Below are 21142 nucleotides of genomic sequence, written 5' to 3'. Positions count from 1 at the left end.
GGGGGTGTTAAAGCAGATGGTCAGTGCAATCCTATAATATACCTACATGGAAGGAAGTCCCATTGAATTCAGTGGGATTTACTCCCAGATAAGTCAGTAAGATTGCAGGCTCAAACAGTCTAGCTTTATACACTTGCTCATTTTCACGTCTCTCTTGAGCTTATTCTCTCAAGCTGATAATAAACTGAAGAGTTTTGACAACTTTAGGATTGGTTAGCAATACTCGTTCACTCTTTACTGCTCTGCTTATATATAAACTAAAGGCAGAAGTTTCCCCCCCTTTCTTTGATCGTACTTTGAAAGGTTCTGCAGCAGAGAAAAGGGGAATGTTTTCTTCTCCTCGAAATACCACTCCAAGTGCAGCCCACTGCCAAAGAAACATTACCTCAGGTTATTTTTAATGTGTTTTTAAAAATTTAATTTCAAAGTCAACGTTGTATAGAAAAACTCCTCGGTATTAAACCTGCTTTCTGTTCCCTTATTGTTTATTGCAGGGTACAACTTGTACTCCTGAAAGCTAGCTGCTTTGCTACACTGACCTTTTAAAGGGACAGGGGGGAACTTCATGTTTCAGTTCTGTTTAGATGGTTGTAGATGTGCCTGTTTTTTCCGTCACTCTGTCACTCTTTTCTAGAGTTTAAAAGAAAATGTGTGGTGTCCATGACATGTAGCTTCTAAAATTCTCCTGATACTTTCAAATCATCAGTATCATGAGCAGCATGCTGAGAGTCACAAAAATGAACTAAATTCTAGCAGTAGCAGCTGGGAAGTGCTTCCTATGTATATTTCCTGGGCATGAAGAGTACTATGTGTGTACATATGTGTTTATTTATTTCAATTAGAGCCCACCTTTCCTCCAAGGAGCTCAAGACGACAAATGTGGTTCTCTCTCCACCTTCCTTAATTTTATCCTCACAAGCACCCTGTGAAGTAGGCTAAGCTAAGAGACTGTGGCTGCCCCAAGGCCACTCGGCCAGCTTCATTGTCATGTGGGGACTAGAATCCTGGTCTTTCTGGTTCGAGTCTGGCACTTTAACCACCACAAAACATTGGCGCTGCTTGTGGGAAAATCACATGAGGTGACTGACTTTAGCTTTCTGCATCAGTTGATGAGCCACTCAGCTGACCTCCTGTCACTGCTGCTTATCAGAAAGTGGAGGAAAGAGGTTGGCACAGTGGAAATGTACTGGCAAGAACACCGGATTGACACCACTGATGTGTTCGTACCGCGCTGACCTCACTGCTGCCACCTTCCCTCTACTTCCAAGTAAACGGCAGCAATAGGGGCAGCAGGTCAGGTGTGTGCCATTGCCCTGTTCTGTATGTATCTGGTTCATGAAATTCATTTTCAGTGAGTTGTGTAGCTGAGACCTATAATTTTATTTGTATGTTTTCATGAACGATCCATTAGAGTTCCTCTCCAATGAATTTTGCCTTATGCAGTTCAAAATCCTTGGCTGTGAGGGGCAGAGAAGCAGTCTAGAGGTATTTAAAAGCATTGCTACATGCTTTCTGCTTTCTGCTGAAATGATTCCACCCCCATCCTCAAAGTTTTTCTGTATTAATGTCATTGGTGAATATTCCCTGAAATTTCTTTGACTATGCAAATATTCTACATTCTGAAATAGGATTTGACATTTAATTTTCAGTAGAAGGTCAGGACACATTGATAATGTCTGACATGTAGCACTCAACATTTGATAGGATCTGAGAGCTGACATACAGTACCAGCCAATGTTTGCCAATTAGAACTGTACAACATCTTCCCAGTTATTGTGGATATTTCTGCCTGGCCTAACATTATCATCACATGTACAGGACAGCTTCTGCCAAAGCTGACACACGATTTGGGGGAGCAGCAAATGGTTTGTTTACATCTTACTTTGCATCCTAGAACAGTGGCTTATCATTGTCCGTTGAAAGGGCTGGCTGGCTTTCTGTTGTTTGTGGTGTCTGGCTGTTGCTTAAAAGACCAGCCTAGGAGAAGAGGAATCTCAGCTCCCAGTACAGTGCTGTGATGGGAAGAAAAATGCAGCAGAGAACAGTTTCTCTCACCACCACAGCACTCAGCTTGTGAGAGAGGAACCTCTCCTCATAACATAACATTGTGATGGGAACACTCCCCTGCTTCTCTGCAGATCAACAGGTCATAGTATCTGAAAGCTGTGTGTGATGAGAATGTGTATATTATGTCTATATTAAAGATGAAGCAACTGAGTCTGAAATATATTTGCTTGCCTAGGGCCCCTAAGAATTCAGGGCTGAGGTGAAGCAGGGACCTCCTAGTTCAATTCATTTAACCAACACCCTACCTTGGGGGTAAACCTCCTGACTTTGCCCTTTTTTAACATGTCCATCATCTTGGTATTCTTTGTAGGGGAAGAATACGGCTTGTGTGTTGAAATTTGTCACACCTACAGAGAACATGGGGCTGATGGGAGGATCCAAAATTATGGAGAACCGGACAAGACTAACTAAAACGGACCTCTACTCCAGGCTGAACTTGCCACCAGGCTTCGAGCATCCCTACGATGACCTCCTTGCTGACCCCAAGCGAGATCTGAAGGATAGCACCAATTTGGTGGAGGTGCAGATCGTCCTCATCTGTGCCTACTGCGTCATCATTTTGCTCGGGTTAGTGGGCAACTCCTTGGTGATTCACGTGGTGATCAAGTTCAAGAGCATGCGCACGGTGACCAACTTCTTCATTGCCAACTTGGCCGTGGCTGATCTGCTGGTGAACACGCTCTGCCTGCCGTTCACGTTAGTTTACACATTGCTGGGAGAATGGAAGCTGGGTCCTGTGCTGTGCCACCTCGTGCCATACGCCCAAGGCCTTGCCGTTCAGGTATCCATAGTGACGTTGACTGTGATAGCCTTGGACCGGCACCGCTGCATTGTGTATCACCTGGAGAGCAAAATCTCCAAGAGGATCAGCTTCTTGATCATTGGGGTGGCCTGGGCTGTCAGTGCCATCTTGGCCAGTCCTCTGGCTATCTTCCGGGAGTATTTCTCCATTGAGCTCAACCAGGACTTCAAGATCGTGGTCTGCGCTGAGGCCTGGCCCAGGGAAGGGCTGGTCAATTACAGCACCATCTACAGCGTCTTGATGTTCCTGATCCAATATGTCTTGCCTCTGGCCATCATCTCCTATGCCTATATCCGTATCTGGAGTAAGCTAAAGAACCACATCAGTCCCGGGGCGGCAGGGGACCATTACCACCAGAGGCGTCGGAAAACTACCAAGATGCTGGTGTGTGTCGTGGTGGTGTTTGGGGTCTGCTGGCTGCCCTTCCACATCTTTCAACTCGTCAGCGATATTGACAGCAACGTGCTGGATTTGCAGGAATACAAACTGATCTACACGCTCTTTCATGTCATTGCTATGTGCTCCACTTTTGCCAACCCGCTCCTCTATGGCTGGATGAACAGCAACTACAGAACGGCTTTCCTGACTGCTTTCCGGTGTGAACAGCGGCTGGATTCCATCCACCCAGAGGTATCACCTGCACTGAAAGCCAAGAAAAAGCTAGAAGCCAAAGAGGAGCATTGCAATGGACCCCCGTTTTCACAGCCTACAAGTGTCTAGGGGGTCAAACTAGATGTGGCAGTGGGCATACACATACACATACACATACCCGTCGCTCTCTCTCTTTTTGCAGCTAACAGGTATGGTGGTGATATGGATTGGGACCAGGGGCAGAGGGGGAGAAAAGCCATTTAATCTTTCCCCTGTCCAATCTTCCTGATGGAAATTGCTCCTCCCAGCTGGCATTTGCCCTGATAGGAAAAGCAAAAGTGCAAGTAGCAGATGGTGGGGCAGGGGGTCATGAGTAGGAAAACAATGTAGGCAGAAAGGGTTAAGCCCTTTCCCCTTGTGGATCTGATCCAATCCTCACCCAATTTGCATTTGCACTGATTTTAAAGAGAGAGAAGTGCATTCAAACATCTCTGTTGCATTTCTTGTTTGACCCTAGGAAAGCAGTGAAGCTGGACAAAGAATGTGAGTGAGTGCAAGGGGAAATAGTTTGATGCTGATGTATTGTTGGGTGTGCTCAGATGTGCTGCTGATTCATAGAAAGCTTATGAACTGGGTGCAATTTGAGAACGTTCCCTACATTTTCAAGGCCATTTGTCATCAAGTATAACGTCAACTCCAAAGAACTATAAAAGACTAAGCCGGTGTTTGGTTGTGTACAGTGAATTCAGAAGCACAGCCAGCAGTAACGCAGAAGAAAAGGGTTTGCCATTGTCAATGCATATTTTAAAAAGCGAGGAGACAAGACATTGTTAGTTGGAGGCAGATGACAATAAACATTTGACTGCTTGGAACATTGCACAGTCCTTTTAGGCCACAGGATCAAACTACCCTCTAGTGGCAAAGCTGCAACTGGTTGCTGAAGTTGAAACTTGCTGCATCTTTCTTTATGAAAGAAGTGGGTTTCCTAAAAGTCGTAGTGTACTATGGTTTCTCCCCCCCCCCTTTGATTTACGTGAAAGTTGTGTTCCCCTGTTGAAGTTAAAAACAAGGTCAGCGAAACATCTATCTTTTAGCCACTTGCAATGAAATTCTGGAAGGCAAACCACACTTGAAGTTTGTATAATGAAAGTGGTACCCAGCTTGGTATTGTGCAATCTGTTACTGATGGATTGAGCACCTGCATGGCATCCTGTGAAGTATATGTGCCAGCTTGGCCCTGCAACCGTGGATGCCTGGGGCTGTGGGTGACATGCAGTGTGCATGGCCCTGGCACTGAAATTTGTGGGTGCCCGGCCCTTTCATGGGGAATTTTGTGGGTGCTTGGGCACCCAGGACCTCAGGGAGTTTGCACTTATGCTGTGAACTGTTTTTGCAGTCCTTTTTGGGAAGGAGAAGGTCAAGGGGGAGAGCTTTTCATTAAAGTTGTCCAAACTTTTCTGCAATTGGTTCCGACAGAAGCGGACATAGTTTTCTTTGTTCCTTTACAATGATTTTGTACTATTCATCCGCTTACCAAGAGCACTATGCTTATTTCTTCTGCTAATTTATTTTAGCAGAGACCAAAAACTGCCCCTCTCAATGATCTTAGCACTTAGCTATTTTGCAGTTCTGTCTTGTACCCCCTCCCTCTGCCTTTTCAGACCAGTGTTGCCAAAAATTTAACAGGATGCACTGGGGTACTGCGGTACCAATTCATAGTCTTTCAAACATTTCAGTTAAAAATCTGAGCCTGCTAATGGGAAGATTAGTAATGGGTGAGGAACTAAGAAGTCAAGCAAGTGTACTGGTGTGGATCCCTGTTTATTCTCAAGTCAAGTCTGGGTATTTTGGGTGCATGCATGCCTTTATGTGAGGGAACTGCAAATGCTTGATCTTTCAGGTATCTTATAGCCTGATCCATACCTGAGTGATTGAAGGTAATCCTGTTTATTCTCAGTGGTGTTAAATTGACTCGGATCCTAGTATTCATTTTAAATGGATTGCAGATTGAGCTTCTGGCACCATTAACACATCATGTTTGAAACTCTTCCTGCTTTATTGCTAGATGCTAAAAAAGGACAGTAGAAATGCTGCCCATCTTGCTCAATGGTAATGTGTGTTTTTTGTTTTGTTTCTGTTCTTGTGGTTTGTGCTTTTATGTCACGCATCTTGCCTGGGATCTGTGCCCATCATTGCACTCTGTGCAATTAAATACATTCAAATAGAATGCAAGCTAGACATCCGTATGCTGCTGTGTATACCACCAAATGAAGTTTGCATGTGTGTTTGTTAAGAGTTCCATTCTGTTTGCTCAGATATATGACTTGACTCTCCTGTAAATGCACAGCTATGAATGGCAATGCACACTTCTTCAGCATATATGGTTTGCCTTTTTAAAAAACAACAACCCCCAAACCCCCTGGAATCATTAAAGTTATCAAAACAAAGGATCATTGCTGGCGTGTTTTCCTCACCCACTTTTCGGGCCAAGCTAGATGTGGTGCATCATTGGAGCCGTTTCTTTAAATGTGGGTAAGCCATGAAAAATGGAGGGTGCAGGGGGATGGAATTCAAGGAACAAATGCTACATGAGTCACAATGTTTGCTACATAGGAAGCTGCCTTATTACTGAGTCAATGGCTGCTAAGCTATGATTGTTCTGTTTTGCTGTTGGTGACAGTATCCCTCTGAATATCCATTGCTGGGAATCGTAAGTGGGGCCCTGTGATAAAAGAGTGCTATAGATGGGCCTTTGGCCTGATCCAGCTGGACTCTTAGACCAGGGGTCCATCTTGCACTGTATTGTCTGCACGGACTGGTGGCAGCTCTCCACAGTTTGAATTGGAGGATCAACCCAGGCATAGCTGGAGATGCTGGGGATTGAACCTGAGACCTTCTGCATGCAAGGCAGATGCTCTACCATTGAGCTATGGCATATTCCTCCCTTGCTCACTGCTTGCTTCTATGGGGTTAGTTCCTTGACCTAGCTTTTGCTTCATCTGGTCTCCATTGCCCCAAGTTAGCTTGGCTCAGAAAAAGGATCAAAACAGAAAAGAGGGGGCAAGCTCTGGTGCTCAATGAAGCGAAAAAGAAAAAGAAAAAAAGGTGCTTCTACATGTTTTGAAGTTAACTCCTTCAGGAGCTATGGACAGAAACAATGAACAGCATTAGTAACACGATTCATAAAAATAGAACGTAAGTAATACACATGTTATAGAACGTTTAACATGGTCCAAAAACCTATTAAATGCATAACACAAAAATCTAGCTCTCCTGAACATTTAAACCCATATCGGACTTCAAAAAAATGAAAAAGAAGAAACAATGTATGCCAGGTACCAAACTTAGACCGTAGCCATGAAATGTTAAAACCTCATTTTCCCCCTCTAAAGAGTGAATAGTAATTTATCTCAAATGTAAATACAATCTTGAGATGCTCACCACCAGCCCTAACGTTTACCAAACATGCAGGAAAAAATGTGCCTGAAATGAAGGTAAGTATGTGGCGGGCCAATATGTGACCAGGGCAGACCTGCATGTCATGAAACGTCAGATCGCAGCCAGGGTTTGGCCCTGGAGGTGCCCTGAAATATCAGTCATGTGGGCTGAGCATGGAAACAGCTAATCAATTGCTTCCTGTGCTTAAACATGGGAGATGCCTGAGCCTATGGATACCATGCCCTGTAGGGTGTGTGTGTGTGTGTGTGTGTGTGTGTGTGTGTGTGGAACTTGAGGCTTCTCAGATTGTGGTTTCTCAGTTTTGTTTGAACTCCAAGATCTACCAGCGGAAGCCAAGTGCAAAAGACATGTTGTTAGAATGAAAGAGCAGGGTGCCTCTGAGGACATTGTGAGCCTAGGAATTTGTTTTCAGTGCAAGAACTGGGCTGGTCTCACAAAGATTTCCCCTAAGAGTCCTCTCCTTGTTTCCTCTCTACATTTCAGCAGCCTAGTATAGGTATGGAAAGTTATTTTGCTGCTGATAATGTTAGAGTCAGAAGGCAGGAACATTGCCGAACAACCGCAAATCACCCAGAGATCAGTCAGTAGGTGCTGATCTACTTTCTGATTATACGACAAGTAATCAGTTCCCTTTAATAACTATGAGGTGGGACAATTGTGCCTGCATGCACTTCAAGCACAAATTCAGCAAACACAAAAGTTCAACAACACCATTAAAAATAAGAACATATGGAAAACATTTCAACTAATTTAAAAGTATGTGCAGCAATCACATACTCACTCCTAGATGACACAGAGCTGCGCTTAGCAGTCCTGTTTCCTATAAATGTGTCTGCAGGTGGCGTTCAATTGGTGGGGTGAGGGGAGAGGAAGGAAAGAGTGATGCAGCTTGAAAACATCTTCCAATATGCCCAAAGAGGCTCTTTGTGAAAGGCACCTCTGTGCAATAAGAAGCAAATGGAGAGAGGTCCAACCAAGCTAATTTTAGCTCCGAGGAGTTTTGTGCCGTAACTAAAGTTGTGCCCTGGGAATACTGTGGCAGCTTGAGTGGGCCGCTTCCACACTCATAGCATGCAGCTCCAACCCGTCAGGTTACTTCCAAGCAGGTGCCTTTTTCCCAGAGAGTACATATGCAAGAGTTCTCTGATGCGGAGCACCTGAAGCAACTCACATGTTATTATCTCCGGCAAATGCAAGGCATGTATAATGAATGCAGACATCAGTCAGAGCATGTGAACTGCTTCCTAAGCACCATAAATAGATGCAGAAAGGTCAGTTGCTCTTTTTCAGAGTGGGGAGCATGTGGCTTTCCAGATGTTGTTTGACTCCAATTCCCATCAGCCACAGCCAGCATGGCCAATGGGACAAGTGGAAGCTAACCAAGCCAGCTAACTAGTTTCAGTGAAACTACCCAATCTCTCCCCATTTCCCCACAGGGTACAGCTTCAGCTACCTGCAGCCGCATGGCACTCTGCCTTTGCTTCTGCTTAGGAACTGTTGAACAATCATGTTGTTGTCTCATCCATTTTGCTAATTATTCTATTTTAAAAATGAGCATTTGAAAACAGTGCCAAGCAAATGAAGATCCTATTTAACTTTTGCAGGAATAGAGAATGCCACAGGCAGTCCTGCTTATGTGTTTTTTGGGGCACATTGAGGAATAAATATTGTGATGACCCGAAGTCATGTGAAATGCTTGGTACAGAATGCATAGTTTCACAAGACGTAAGAGGCACAAAGGCTTTATTTTCTTCCGATGTAGGAATAACAATGAGAAAGTTAAATGTAGTGTACAAATGTTAGTGCATATTGTTTGTCAAGCTGTGGGAGAAAACTCCTTTTCATATTATATTTCCTGGCAAATGAAAAAAGGACAGGAACATAGGAAGCTGGCAAAAGACCATTGGCCCAGTTAGCTCAGTATTAACTACAATGATTGGCAGCAGCTGTCCAGATTTTCTTTCCCAGACCTTGCTGCTGAAACTTGGAGCGTTTGTATGCAAAGAACTTACTTCACCACTGAACTCTGGCTGAAGATCACACCACCCACACTGTTTGATTAAATATCCTTTCTCTCTGCCTTGTTCTTCATTTTTGGAAGTTAGCTGGGTGAACTGGCCTTGTTCAAAACTTGCAAAACACTTTGCTCTTTTCCAGCCATGTAGAGGGTCACCTGAGACGTGCCTGGCTTCCAGCGAGATTCATCTGTTCCCTTTCTCAGAAAGTCTAGAAGAGTGCAACCCTATATGTCTCTACTCAGAAGAAAGTTCCATGGTTTTCAGTGAGGCCTACTCCCAGGGATGTCTGTATAGTGGGTTGCAAGTTTAAACTCTTTTGTCTACTGATGTTGTATCTGCTACTGGGTCTATGCAGAAGCAGCTCACTGCGTGAGATGGGGTGGAGCTGCCCACTTCCTGGAAAATGAGTCACTGTTGCTGGGAAGTAGAGAGAAGGGAAGAGGCAGCAGGGAAGTTAGCATGCTACACCAGCAGAACAAGTCCCGTGCTCCATGCAGTATTTTTGCACCACAACAAACTCCCTACCACATCACTATTCCCTTCTAGGCAAGCAACAGTGACCCACCTGCTGGGAAGCTGGTGTAGTAGCCCAGCTCACCATGTAAGCCAGTTCTGATTCAAGCGTATACAGTCGTTCCTTGGAAGTCGAACAGAATCCGTTCTGGAAGTCTGTCCGACTTCCTAAGCATTCGAAAACCAAAGCGCAGCTTCTGATTGGCTGCAGGAAGCTCCTGCAGCCAATCGGAAGCAGCTGAAACCACGTCAGACATTTGGCTTCCTAAAGAACGTTAAAAAACTGGAAGACTCACTTCTGGGTTTCAATCATTTGGGAGCCAATTTGTTCGGGAGGCAAAGCGTTCGAGATCCAAGGTACGACTGAACTAGAAATTTAGCTTTGCAGAATTGAAGTGGATTAAAGCTCAGTCACTCTGGCGCAACAAATCTGCTTCTTAAAAACATGCCCCATTGGGAAAGTGTAAGGTGAACAAATGATTAACTGGAAGATGTGTGAACACCCTGCAAGCAAATCAGGACGAGTGCCGGTTGTCATATAACCACCTCGTAAACAAATCATAACAAATGCTCAGTAACAACCATAGTCTAACCAGTGCGTAAGCTTTGTGGAAGTAAAACAGGATGAAGAAGCAGATCATCTGGAGAAGCCCTAAGTCAAACATCGGAGCAAGTCACACTTTCAAAGTGTTGAACAAATACTTATTAATCACTGCATTATCGTTGTAAAGAGGATAAATGGCTAGAGACAGGTAGCCAAATGGGTAGAATGAAACACTAAATGGTGAGGCTGCAGGGATCTGATGTAGAACTCTGAGCTCTTGTATAGCTTAGCATAAACACCTGGCTCTGTCTCCTGCTTCAGCAAATTTGTAGAAATGAAATATAATGGGACACATATTTCAAGGAAATGGGGAGGTGGTATTGGGGCACTTGGTGATCCACACAGAACTGAGCAGGTACATAAGCAGAGTTCTAATGGATCCTTGCTGGGAATTCAAACCTGAGCACAGATGGTACATTCCATTAAGGAGAGAAATGCTGCTGGAACAGAAACTCTACATTCTGCCTTGAATCTCCTGCACCACCCTGGCACTGCCTTGCCTGTACAGTGGTACCTCAGGTTACATACGCTTCAGGTTACAGACTCCGCTAACCCAGAAATAGTGCTTCAGGTTAAGAACTTTGCTTCAGGATGAGAACAGAAATCGTGCTCCGGCGGCGCGGCAGCAGCAGCAGGAGGCCCCATTAGCTAAAGTGGTACTTCAGATTAAGAACAGTTTCAGGTTAAGAACGGACCTCCGGAATGAATTAAGTACTTAACCTGAGGTACCGCTGTATTAAAATGCTGGCTCCAGAGTCTGAGGGGGCTCCTGGCAGTCATAGCTCATATGGTATGCTTTCCTGAGTGGTGGCAAGTTCAAGGTTTCCTTTACAACATCAGAAAAACAAAGGCAGCTCTGTTAAAGCACAATAACTCCCTTTCCTCTCAAATCCACAGTTGGGTAATACCAAACAAACATTCACAACATAAAGGACATGGTGCATTGCAAACAACAGCACCGCCACACACATTTTCAAATTGTTAAATTGGCATCTCACCTTTCCATCAAATGGTGTGCGCATGTGTGTGTGTAAAATAAAACACACAAGAAAAGAATAAAAGGACAGGTAAAACATAAAATCAACAAAAGGAAAAGGCCACCTAAAACCAATTACATCATATTTACAAGCCATTTTTACAGCCTGTCTAGATAATGTCTTTGCCTGCTGGTGTAAAGTCATTGGAGACGGGCCTTCCTTGGCAAAGAATTCCAGTTCCTAGGTGCAGCCACCAAGAAGGCCCTCTACACATACTGGCTGGAACACTCTTATCCATAAGTGGTTCTAAAAATGAAAATGTTAATGCAGTATAATCTAAAGAAATGTAAAATGTTACGTCCAGATTGCCTTTTTCCATATCAAATTAGCTAATGTCCTCCCAAAGGGAGGTGTAAAATAGCCAGCAATAAATGACTGCGGGGACATTGGGACATTTGGGAGGGTGTGTGTGCGTTATTGTGGTGATGGTGGGGTACGTAAATGGCAGCCCCCACTGACCAAAAAGCAAAATCAAACATTGACCACCTCATTTTCAAACCACCCTAAAGTTTTTAGAGTTCACCCTCCCTGAACATTACTCCAATACTTTGGATGGCATTTTTTGCCCCCAGAGTCAGGAAAGAATCTGGACTGAATACTTTGGCTCAGAACTATAAGAAAAACACAGTGAAAATGAAAATCGCTCTCTGATCTCCCTTCCAGAGGTGATTCCACGAATCTTCTCAAGGTCCCGGAACATGTCAACTCATTATCAGCGGTATTGTCTTAAGATTGGACAAGAGATTGCACTGGCTGGAACTTTCATAACTACAGATTGCTTTAAAATGAAAGTAATAAGCTGATATGATCCCCAAAATGTAAAATGTTCCATGCTGTGTCAAAATGCCTTTCACCATGCCAAACATAATAGCAGTTCTTTTCCCCCCTTCAGTCAAAGGAAGGTCATTTGGAGCCAGGATGACTGTAACTAACTCAACAGTCCAAGTTACCAGGCACATCTGTTGCAGGCAAAATTACAGGTAAATGGCTAGGAAATAGCTGGGGATTCCTATGGGAGGTGAGAGCAATTTTGGCAAAGGGACATACTTCCCCCACCTCTCTTTCCCCCACCTGGCTAAGAATGTTATAATCTACGTGTCTCTGTGTGAAAAGAACAATGCACACTGCAGTTTGAGGTCCTCTCCCAATCCAGACTGACATAATCTTGCAGGAGGAATTCAATTGCATACTGATGGTTTTAGGTTTGCACAGAGAAATTGGTTTTAAAAGCACCCAGGCAATCTTGTGAAACAAACCAAACTTTTTTAAAAAACAAATTGACTTTTTTGTGATAAGGAACATGCATTAGAAAGCGTGGGATGCTAATTGAGTGATGAGAAATCGTATAGCCTCAGTGCAAACAAATCAGGATGCAGGCTCAGTAAACCACAGAAGTTATAGAACCTCCATGGAAGTTTTGTGCAAGCGAAACAGCGTGAGTGCCGAATTAGAAGGTCACATGGAAGCGCCCTGAATTAGAGATGAAGAAATGCACAGGGAGCTAAGTTCTGGACCCTGTTAGCAAACAGCATTTTGGGATGCTGGCTAGGGTTGCCGTACGTCCTGGAAAACCCGGACATGTCCTCTTTTTAGGGGTCATCATGCCCATCCGGATGAATTTTCACATTTTAAAGCATATGTCTGGGTTTTTTAGGGGGGGGGGTTGGGGGCTTGCACATGCTCGGGAGGGCACTGTGCCCCAGTAGCAGATGCACCACAGCAGAGTAAGGCTGTCTCAGTGAAGATCAGGTAGGAGCTGCGGTCCGTGAGCCAGCGTGGTGTAGTGGTTAAGAGTGGTGGACTCGTAATCTGGTGAACCGGGTTTGATTCCCCGCTCCTCCACATGCAGCTGCTGGGTGACCTTGGGCTAGTCACACTTCTCTGAAGTCTCTCAGCCCCACTCACCTCACAGAGTGTTTGTTGTGGGGGAGGAAGGGAAAGGAGAATGTTAGCCGCTTTGAGACTCCTTAGGGTAGTGATAAAGCGGGATATCAAATCCAAACTCTTCTTCTTCTTCCTCTTCTTCTTCTTCTTCTTCTTCTTCTTCTTCTTCTTCTTCTTCTTCTTCCCGGGCTGGCAGCGGCTCAGGCTTTGGTGGCTTTGGTTTGGGCTTTGGCTCAGGCTGCTCTGTATGCTGCAGCTGCTACCAGCCTGAGCTGGGGAGAGAGGTGCATGGGCACAGAGGTGGCCCCATGCGCCCACATGCCTCTTTCTCTGGCTCAGGCTGGCAGCAGCTCGGGCTGCCCTCTTTTTTGCTCTTCAAGATATAGCAACCCTCGAGTTGGCTGTTTCTCCAGAAATATCTGGCATGGGAGCAATGGAGCGTTGACACTGTATCTCTGTTAGTGGTGCAGTTCTGCCGTTTTAGACCATGAACATACAGTGTGGGTGTGTAGCTTTAAATGGCCATATGTATTCAATTAACGTTTCTTTTCTTCCATCCTCGCCGCACACCATGCTTTCTGACTGCTGTGCATTCCTGATACATCAGAAGGACAAACAAACAAGATGAAAGAACACATTCAAATCCTGAGAAAAAGGAAATATCCTTAGAATGCTCAGTGCCATGTCTTAAACTCACTCAGATCATATCACCGTCATAACTAGAATAATAAAATGAGAGGCTGCTTCTGCTATCCTAAGCAGAGTTGATGTCGAAAAGGCTAATATACATTTTGAAATGAAAATAATAGTATGCTGATGCCCAGAATTTTCCCATTTGATAGGGATTCTGTTTGTGGAGTATGTGAATCAGCATGTTATTTCCTCAGTAATCCATTCTAGTGTGAATGAATGAGCGTGGAAAAACACACACACATAGCCTAGCCCTTTGTTGTGCTGTTAATACCAAATAGACTTTTGCTGGCCTGTAAATGTTAAAATTGTATTTGCTTGATTGTAACTTAGCGGCTGATCTGTGATTGTAATAATAAAGATTGATTGAAATGATAAAGTGAACATATGTCCCCTTTTATGTGCCCAACTCCCTGCTCCCTGACTATCAAATGTTTTTTAAAATACAAGGAAAGGATGTGGTGGCAACCAGATTCGGCCCTGGGCCCCGATCCTGACACGAGGCCTCTTTGCTGCTGCCCCATCATCTCCCACTCCCTGGTTAGTCCAGCCCAAGCAATACCTCCTGCCTCCCAGGTGCTCTGCACAACCCCTCTCATCAGCCCCAGATTGCATGTCCAGTGGTCAGGTAAAACTGAGTTACAGTCCAAAATATTTTGGAGAGCAGCAGATTGGGGAAGGCTGTCTTTAATCAGTGCAGCACAGAGACCAACTAGTCTGTCTGTCAAGCCAGAACATGGGAACCAAGAGGAGAAAGGATGATGAAGGTATGGATTTCATTCTCCTGTTCAGTGTCCTTCTTACTGGCTTTAGGAACACATTGACCACATCAATATGCCTCCTTGAGGCATTTCCCATTCTGTGTGCTCTTCATGAGTAGAATGGTGGATTAATGAATGAATAAATCTGTTTGGCAGTATGTGGCAAGCTGAATATTAGTCAACAGGGTGCTACATGTAATGATTGACTTGTGATCCTCCAAATGTTGGACTACAACTCCCATCATTCCTCACCATTGGGCATGTTGGCTGCCCAACATCTGGAGGGTCATGGGCTCTCCTTCCCTGATCTAATGCAATGTGACAATTTTTATATTCTCATTGATCATTCAAGTAACATTAATAGCTTTAAAAAAGATCTCATTGAAGCATACAGCCTTGAGTGAAAAATTAGTTCTTACTTAAAAAAGGTGGGGAATTCAACAAAAGGAGTAGACTGACATAGTAGCAATATAATCAGTGGTCACAACATCTAAGCATAACTTACTAAATCCTCATGTGGCAACTCAAGCTTTGACAAGGATAGCAAGCAGAATAGAGTTGTTTTCACCAACACAATTTTTCTCTTAATAAGATGCTGAACGACGAGTTGAAATAAGAATGGCGATGATAGCTTCTGCTTCAACCCAAGGGCTGGTTATCCATGGGGAATCTGCTTCCTTCACAGCTGCAACTGCTTAAGAGCAGCTTGCTTCAGTCAAATGCTGTGATGGAAGAGAGGAAACACATTAAAATCCCAACTTTGAACTGGCCAATCAGGGGCCCTCCAGTGGGCGGAGCCTTGCTAGTGGACCTTGAATTGTATGCTTCCATTCCGGTCTTCCCATGACACATTAAAGCTGACTGCACCTGGCATCTTCAGCGAAGTCAGGAGAAGCATAAGGTCTGTTGGCAAATATATAATGCCCAATATATAGGAAGGTGACCCTGTCCATGGAATAGCCATCTAGCATCCAGTGTCACTTCATAATGAATATTAATTCATTATGGCAGCTTACATTGCATTATCTCTATGTAATCTCTGTAGAGGCAGGATGTTTACAGCTCTTGTAAGCGGCCTTTCAATTTGTTCTAGTGTTAGAAAAGGGCACCCAGCCATCAAAATGTGTCATGCTTCATGTTTACTGCTTGTGCTCTCTATCTTCTGCTGAGGTGCAAAAGGTTGCTCTTAGACAGGAATTTTTGTTTCCCCCTTTTCAATGATGAAGGTTTTATAGCCAGTTTCATCCTGTGACATGACATCAGTGATGGGAAGGAGCAGCGTGAAGGCCACCACCACATCACTCCCTCTTCCACTCTGACCTGATTTCCTACAGCAGCAGCATGAAGGTGCGGGCAAACAGACCTTGTCTAGGGGTCCCGTCCCTGAGGCAAGAGCACCACTGACACGAGACCATCAACTGTGTCTCACTAATGGAAGCCCAGGCTTGCTGGTCTCATAATGGTGCTTAGGGACAAAGGTGTTTGTGTGTGTGTGGAAATATAATTTGTTCGACAGAGATAGATAGGCATTTCTGTGTGCTTTCCTTTCATTTTATGGCTCTCTACCTGTGAAATAATGGTGTTCATTCAACGTGCTAAAAGACAATAAATAATGAAGGCTGGAAAGACAGTAGTATGAGATATGAGAAAATATTATGGTATGTTGTTTGCTGATATAATAACAAGAGGAATGCTATTTGATATCTCTCTTTTAGGCAGAAAATAGATATATAGTTGTATCTATTCTTCATATTCTAGTGTACACCTCTTTTATATTATTTTATGGTGCTCGCTTCGGCAGCACATATACTGAAACTGGAACGATATTATTTTATGCTATAGTTTTTCCATTTTGTTGCATGCACATGAGATTACCCCCTTCGTTTTCACGCAGGACACAATCCAGTGTGGGATCACTGATCCCTAAAAAGTTTAAAACTGTTGTGGATTGCAGAGAGTTAGGGTTTCATATAGCACTGGGGTGAAATGAAAGATAGCAATGCCATTTTGTTTTTACCAGCAAAATACCCAACCAGTTTTTGTTGTGTTGGGGGAGGGGTGGTGGTGGTTTCCAGAATAGCTCCTGGTGAGATGTGCTCTGCATCTGGTACTTGGATGAAAATCGGCAAAACTTTCCCTACTTATATCTAGCTGCTCAACAACAACCAACATTCTCGATACAGACCTGCTTAAAAAATGGTTTAGTCCTTGTTTCACATTCCATGGGATGCAAAGATTATTAATTGAAGGTTCTGAGTCATGAATGCAAATGACAGCACAGAGTTTATAAGAGAACCACTTGGGAATTGTGCCTACAAGGTGTTCTGAAGGGAAGCTCTGCTTCTGCACATCACTCTGGCATGATGGGAAGTCTTGCTTCTAAGCTTTTCTCTGCTTCTGCACATGCTGCACAACCCGTCCTAATACCAAGACATTCCCTCATCACCCTAGAATGTTCTGATCAGTTCCATTGAGTTCATGAAACATTATACCCTGACCTGTTCTTAATGCATTGCTGACCACATCTACGGAACGTGATTGTTGTATTCTTTCATGTTATGATCAATCATTAGTAATTGTTTTAGTCTTGCTATATCAATCATTAGTTATAATTTAATTAGGAGGTTTCATGCCTGTCTAGTTCTGTGCTCCCTTTCCCAGCCTTTAATCTATTGGTGATTAATGCCTATATGTAACCTTTGCTTTGTACTTGTGTCAACCAATCAGCAATGAGCGCACCTGTGGCAATGTTGTAATATTCAATAAAAGAGTCTTCTCGGGACTTGCTCGAGAGATGCCTCTCACATGACACCTGCTACTCGTCTGTCGTTATTTCAACCCAACAGTGTTCTGAATCGATGCCAGCTTCCCTCCCAATGAAAACAGCAGCTTTGGTAGGTGGGTGGTAGCATGGGAAAAGAGAGGAGTCCAGGATTAATCCCCCCCATCCTATGAAGTCCTGTTCCTGCTATTTGCATTACAAAAATCAGCATGTTAATAGCAGTCACACAAACCCACATCTGCTTTGTCCCATCAATGGGCTGGTTTTGACACACGCTCGCTCCCTGCGGTATTCACTTTCAATTTGTTCAGATTGCTTACAAATGAAGGCCACACATTGGCTCCCTGTGGGATTCAGAAAGATTTAATTAGTGAATCTGATCTAATCCCTTAAAAACTATACCCACCTATACTCACCTGTGCCGGTCCTCTGCCCATCCTTAGAGATGGGGAAGAAATTCTTTTGAATTCTCTTGAATTTGCATCGAAAGATGAACCTAGCCAATTTATAGAATCGTAGAATCAGAATTGTAGATTTGGAAGGGACACAAGGGTCATCTAGTCCAACCCCCTGCAATGCAGGAATCTCAACTAAAGCAGCCATGGCAGACACTTCCTGAAACAATACACAAACCGAAGCCTTGTCATCTTTTGAAATCCACACTTCTGCAATGCAGTTCTCCAATCAAGTAGCGTGTAGAAAAATGTGCATACAAAGTAATGTGTAAATAAGAAGGCATCTGTTCGTGAAACTAACATACTAAAGAAAAATGCATGCAAAAATGTGTATATTTGACCAAAAAAAAATGCATATCAAAATTAAGAGAAATATGCAGTAAAATGCTGAGTTTTCATTTAAAAATGAATTTGTAAGCTTATGTGGAAAACCAAACTTAAGAATGGAAAAAAGAGATACTGGCAGGAACTCAACTGACAGATTCACCCATGCCTAGCAATATGTCAACAGGGCCTCATGTCTTGCCTCATGTCAAATCTCTCTCTCTCTCTCTCTCTCTCTCTCTCTCTCTCTCTCTCTCTCTCTCTTTCTCCCTCTCTCTCAAAAGACTCCCCAGATTTGGTATCCAATATTGCATCTATTCTAGGGAATAAATGCTAGTGGCTTTAGTAAAAACTGATCCAAATAAACCATACATAAACAGATGGAAAAGGGTTCTAGTACTATGTGGATTGCATCATTTTAACAAAGCTCTTTCAGTGCAAATGACCCGTTTTACCTTGCTCTTTCATTGGCTTAAGCAGGTTCAATGCATAGTTTATGGGTATGAGATAGAGAGTGACAGTGACTGCTCATAGCCCTAGAACAGATCACAAGGACTTCACAAATCAATTTTGTTTCCATGACCAGTAGTGGCAAAAAGCAAGTCCTTGGAGGGCTAACACAAGTTTATCATCACAGATGTGTATCTTCTGCCAAATGAACAGCGGATACGAGCAGTCAGCTGATGCAGGGCTCCATCACAGCAGGTTTCTCCCTTAAAAGCAATTCTTAGCAATACAGAACAAGAATGTTGATGAAAAGAGGGAGCCACTGCATAGCCCAACTTTAATGAAATTTCTTTACAATTATACTTTTAAATTAGAAGTGGCATCTGTTCTTTTGTTCAAATCTGGCTACCTAATTTCACAGTTCAGCTGGAAACAGCACCAGGTAATAAGGAGGGAACTTAAGGTGGGAGGGAACTCATACGGATTTACATTTTTGGAGTGGTGAGAAATACACTTTTAATTAAACATTTCTACATTCCTTCCAATCTTCCCGACCATTTTATATATATATATATATATTGCAGGACAGATTTTACGGGTCTCATTATTTGCCACACCTAAATCCTTTGGTGACAGCAGAATGCAGAGACATAAAACTGAAAAACACTTAACTGAATATGAAGTGTTTTATGGGGCAGGTTGGCAGTGATTCATCACCAGGCATGCAAATTCCTTCATTGTCAGCGTTAGCAAAGATGCCCAACTGCAAATTGTAGGGTTGCGAAGCTTTTGTTGCTGTCCATGGTATTTGAAATGTTTCATACCTATTTAAGAAACTCCCTTCCCTAATGCCATTACTTCTTCTAATGCAAAGATAGTGATTTATTCTTCTTCTTTCCTGCCTTGACTACTTTAAGGCTGCAATCATGTACATGCACAGTACATACTTAACTTGAGAAAAAGCTCCACTGAGACTAGTGGGACATGCTTTTGAATAAGTGCATATATCATTGCCCTTCTTTTTGGTTTGCCCCTTTACCAGCTTCACCCTCTCTCCTCCATTTCTCACTCTGCTTCTAGCCTGATTTATTTTGCGGGCTAAACTCCACGTTATATTAAGCATGCTTTGAAAAAGTGTGTGCTCAACACAGATCCCTTTATTTCTCAATGAAAAAAACAGTCAAGCAGCTCTCCCCCCACCCCCCTACCCCAACCTGGCTGGCAACCACATTGTGCGAGGGGGAATAAATTCACTGCAATGTTTTCTTGCCTAAAATTGCCCTGCCCTAGCTGCTTTTAGCTCAACATGGTGCTACTTTCAGTAAGCAGCATGCAAATAGAGCAGCAGGGGGGAAAGTCAGAGCCAAGTATTCCTGGAAATTGCCAGTGTCTTACTCTTTTTTGGCTATCCAATTTAACTTGCACATTGATGGATGATCATAGTGGTCACTGATCAATTGTTTGAGAAGTCGCTATTTGCAAGAGAACATTTATGTTGCTCCTTGTTGCATTTGCCATGGTGAAAATCTCTATAGGTTCAGGAGGCAGAGCTATAGTAAAAAGCAGAAGAGGCCCTTAGCCCAGGGTTAGAAAACTTCCAGATGTTACTGAACTACAACTGCCACTAGTCAGAATGGAGACCCACTACTCAAGACTGAGCTTTTTTCTTTTCTTTTCTTTTAAAATGACTTGCAGATCTTCACAGAAGACAACAGCACTAGCTGGAAGCAATCTATATTTCGCAATGTACATATTCTTTATTTATTATTTACTAAATAATAAAAAGCCCATACTTTTTGTCACTGCCATATTTATATCCCACCCTTACTTCAAAGGACCTCACAGAAGGGCAATCTGGTTCTTAAGACGACTGCAAAATATTGATCAACTGGTTGTCATTGCATCCCTTCCAAACAACAATTTATTGATGAAGTAAATTGGAGAAAGTATGATTTGCTGCATTTTTTTGTTGAGTGTGGAATGAATGCATCAATGCAACAGCTTCAAAATGACTTAAACTGTCACCTTCTTCTCATTACTTCATTGTAGTTTATAACAGCTGCCACTGGTGTGGTGAGTTTGAAACCATGCATGAAGGGGAAAAGATAGAGAACTGAGTGGTTATAACTTCAGAGTGGTTATAAAGATATGATAAATGGGTAGAGTTACCAAACATAGTCCATGATGGATGGTCTCAATTACTACTCATCTGCAACATAATTCACTTAGGTATAATGTACCAAAGAGCTGCTGGAAAGCACATCTCCAGTGTTGTTGAGCTAAATATAAAAACCTTTTGATAATGCAGTGTGAAGGAAGCAAATGTCTGCTATTACCAATCAGAAGCTGCTAGGGATGAGCAGATGTCTCCATTTCCCATTTCTTTATTGGCACATGGGTTCACTGTGCTCCAAGTTTGACGCTCCTGAATTATGAAATTAGAAACAATTCTAATATATGACAATGCAAATTTTGCTGCAGCTTTCATCTGCTTTGCACCTCCCCGATCTCCATCTAACATTATCACTGAATATTTTCAAACTGATTAAACATTGGGGGGAAACCCCCCCAAACAAACCCAGTTCTGATGTTGATGTGGCTCTGTCAAGAGTCTCTGTGTGCTGTGTTATAATGTGTGTGTGCCTTATTGCACTTTGGTAAAACACAACACAAAAAAGAATCTGGATACAATCCTATGTACGATAACA

General features: G+C 43.2%; 1 protein-coding gene across 10 annotated transcripts in view; it reads left to right on the top strand.

The window, feature by feature from the left end:
• NPY2R (neuropeptide Y receptor Y2) overlaps positions 1 to 20168 on the top strand; it is a 29455-nt gene extending 9287 nt beyond the window's left edge. For 3 of the 10 annotated variants that reach the window (XM_081021406.1, XM_081021405.1, XM_081021401.1), the window contains one exon: positions 2378 to 5908. In XM_081021406.1, coding sequence (XP_080877532.1) covers positions 2426 to 3589 — 1164 coding nt within the window. In that variant the 5' untranslated portion in view covers positions 2378 to 2425 and the 3' untranslated portion in view covers positions 3590 to 5908. Of the gene's footprint in view, positions 1 to 844; positions 1299 to 1320; positions 1866 to 2377; positions 5909 to 20129 lie in introns of those variants that run through there. The other 7 variants (XM_081021403.1, XM_081021400.1, XM_081021407.1 and 4 more) reach the window with 5 other exon arrangements.
• Positions 20169 to 21142: the final 974 nt, after the last annotated feature.

Source organism: Podarcis pityusensis (assembly GCF_964106645.2).
Source record: "Podarcis pityusensis genome assembly, chromosome: 9".
Lineage (NCBI taxonomy): Eukaryota > Metazoa > Chordata > Lepidosauria > Squamata > Lacertidae > Podarcis > Podarcis pityusensis.
This window is presented reverse-complemented; position numbering and strand designations above follow the sequence as displayed.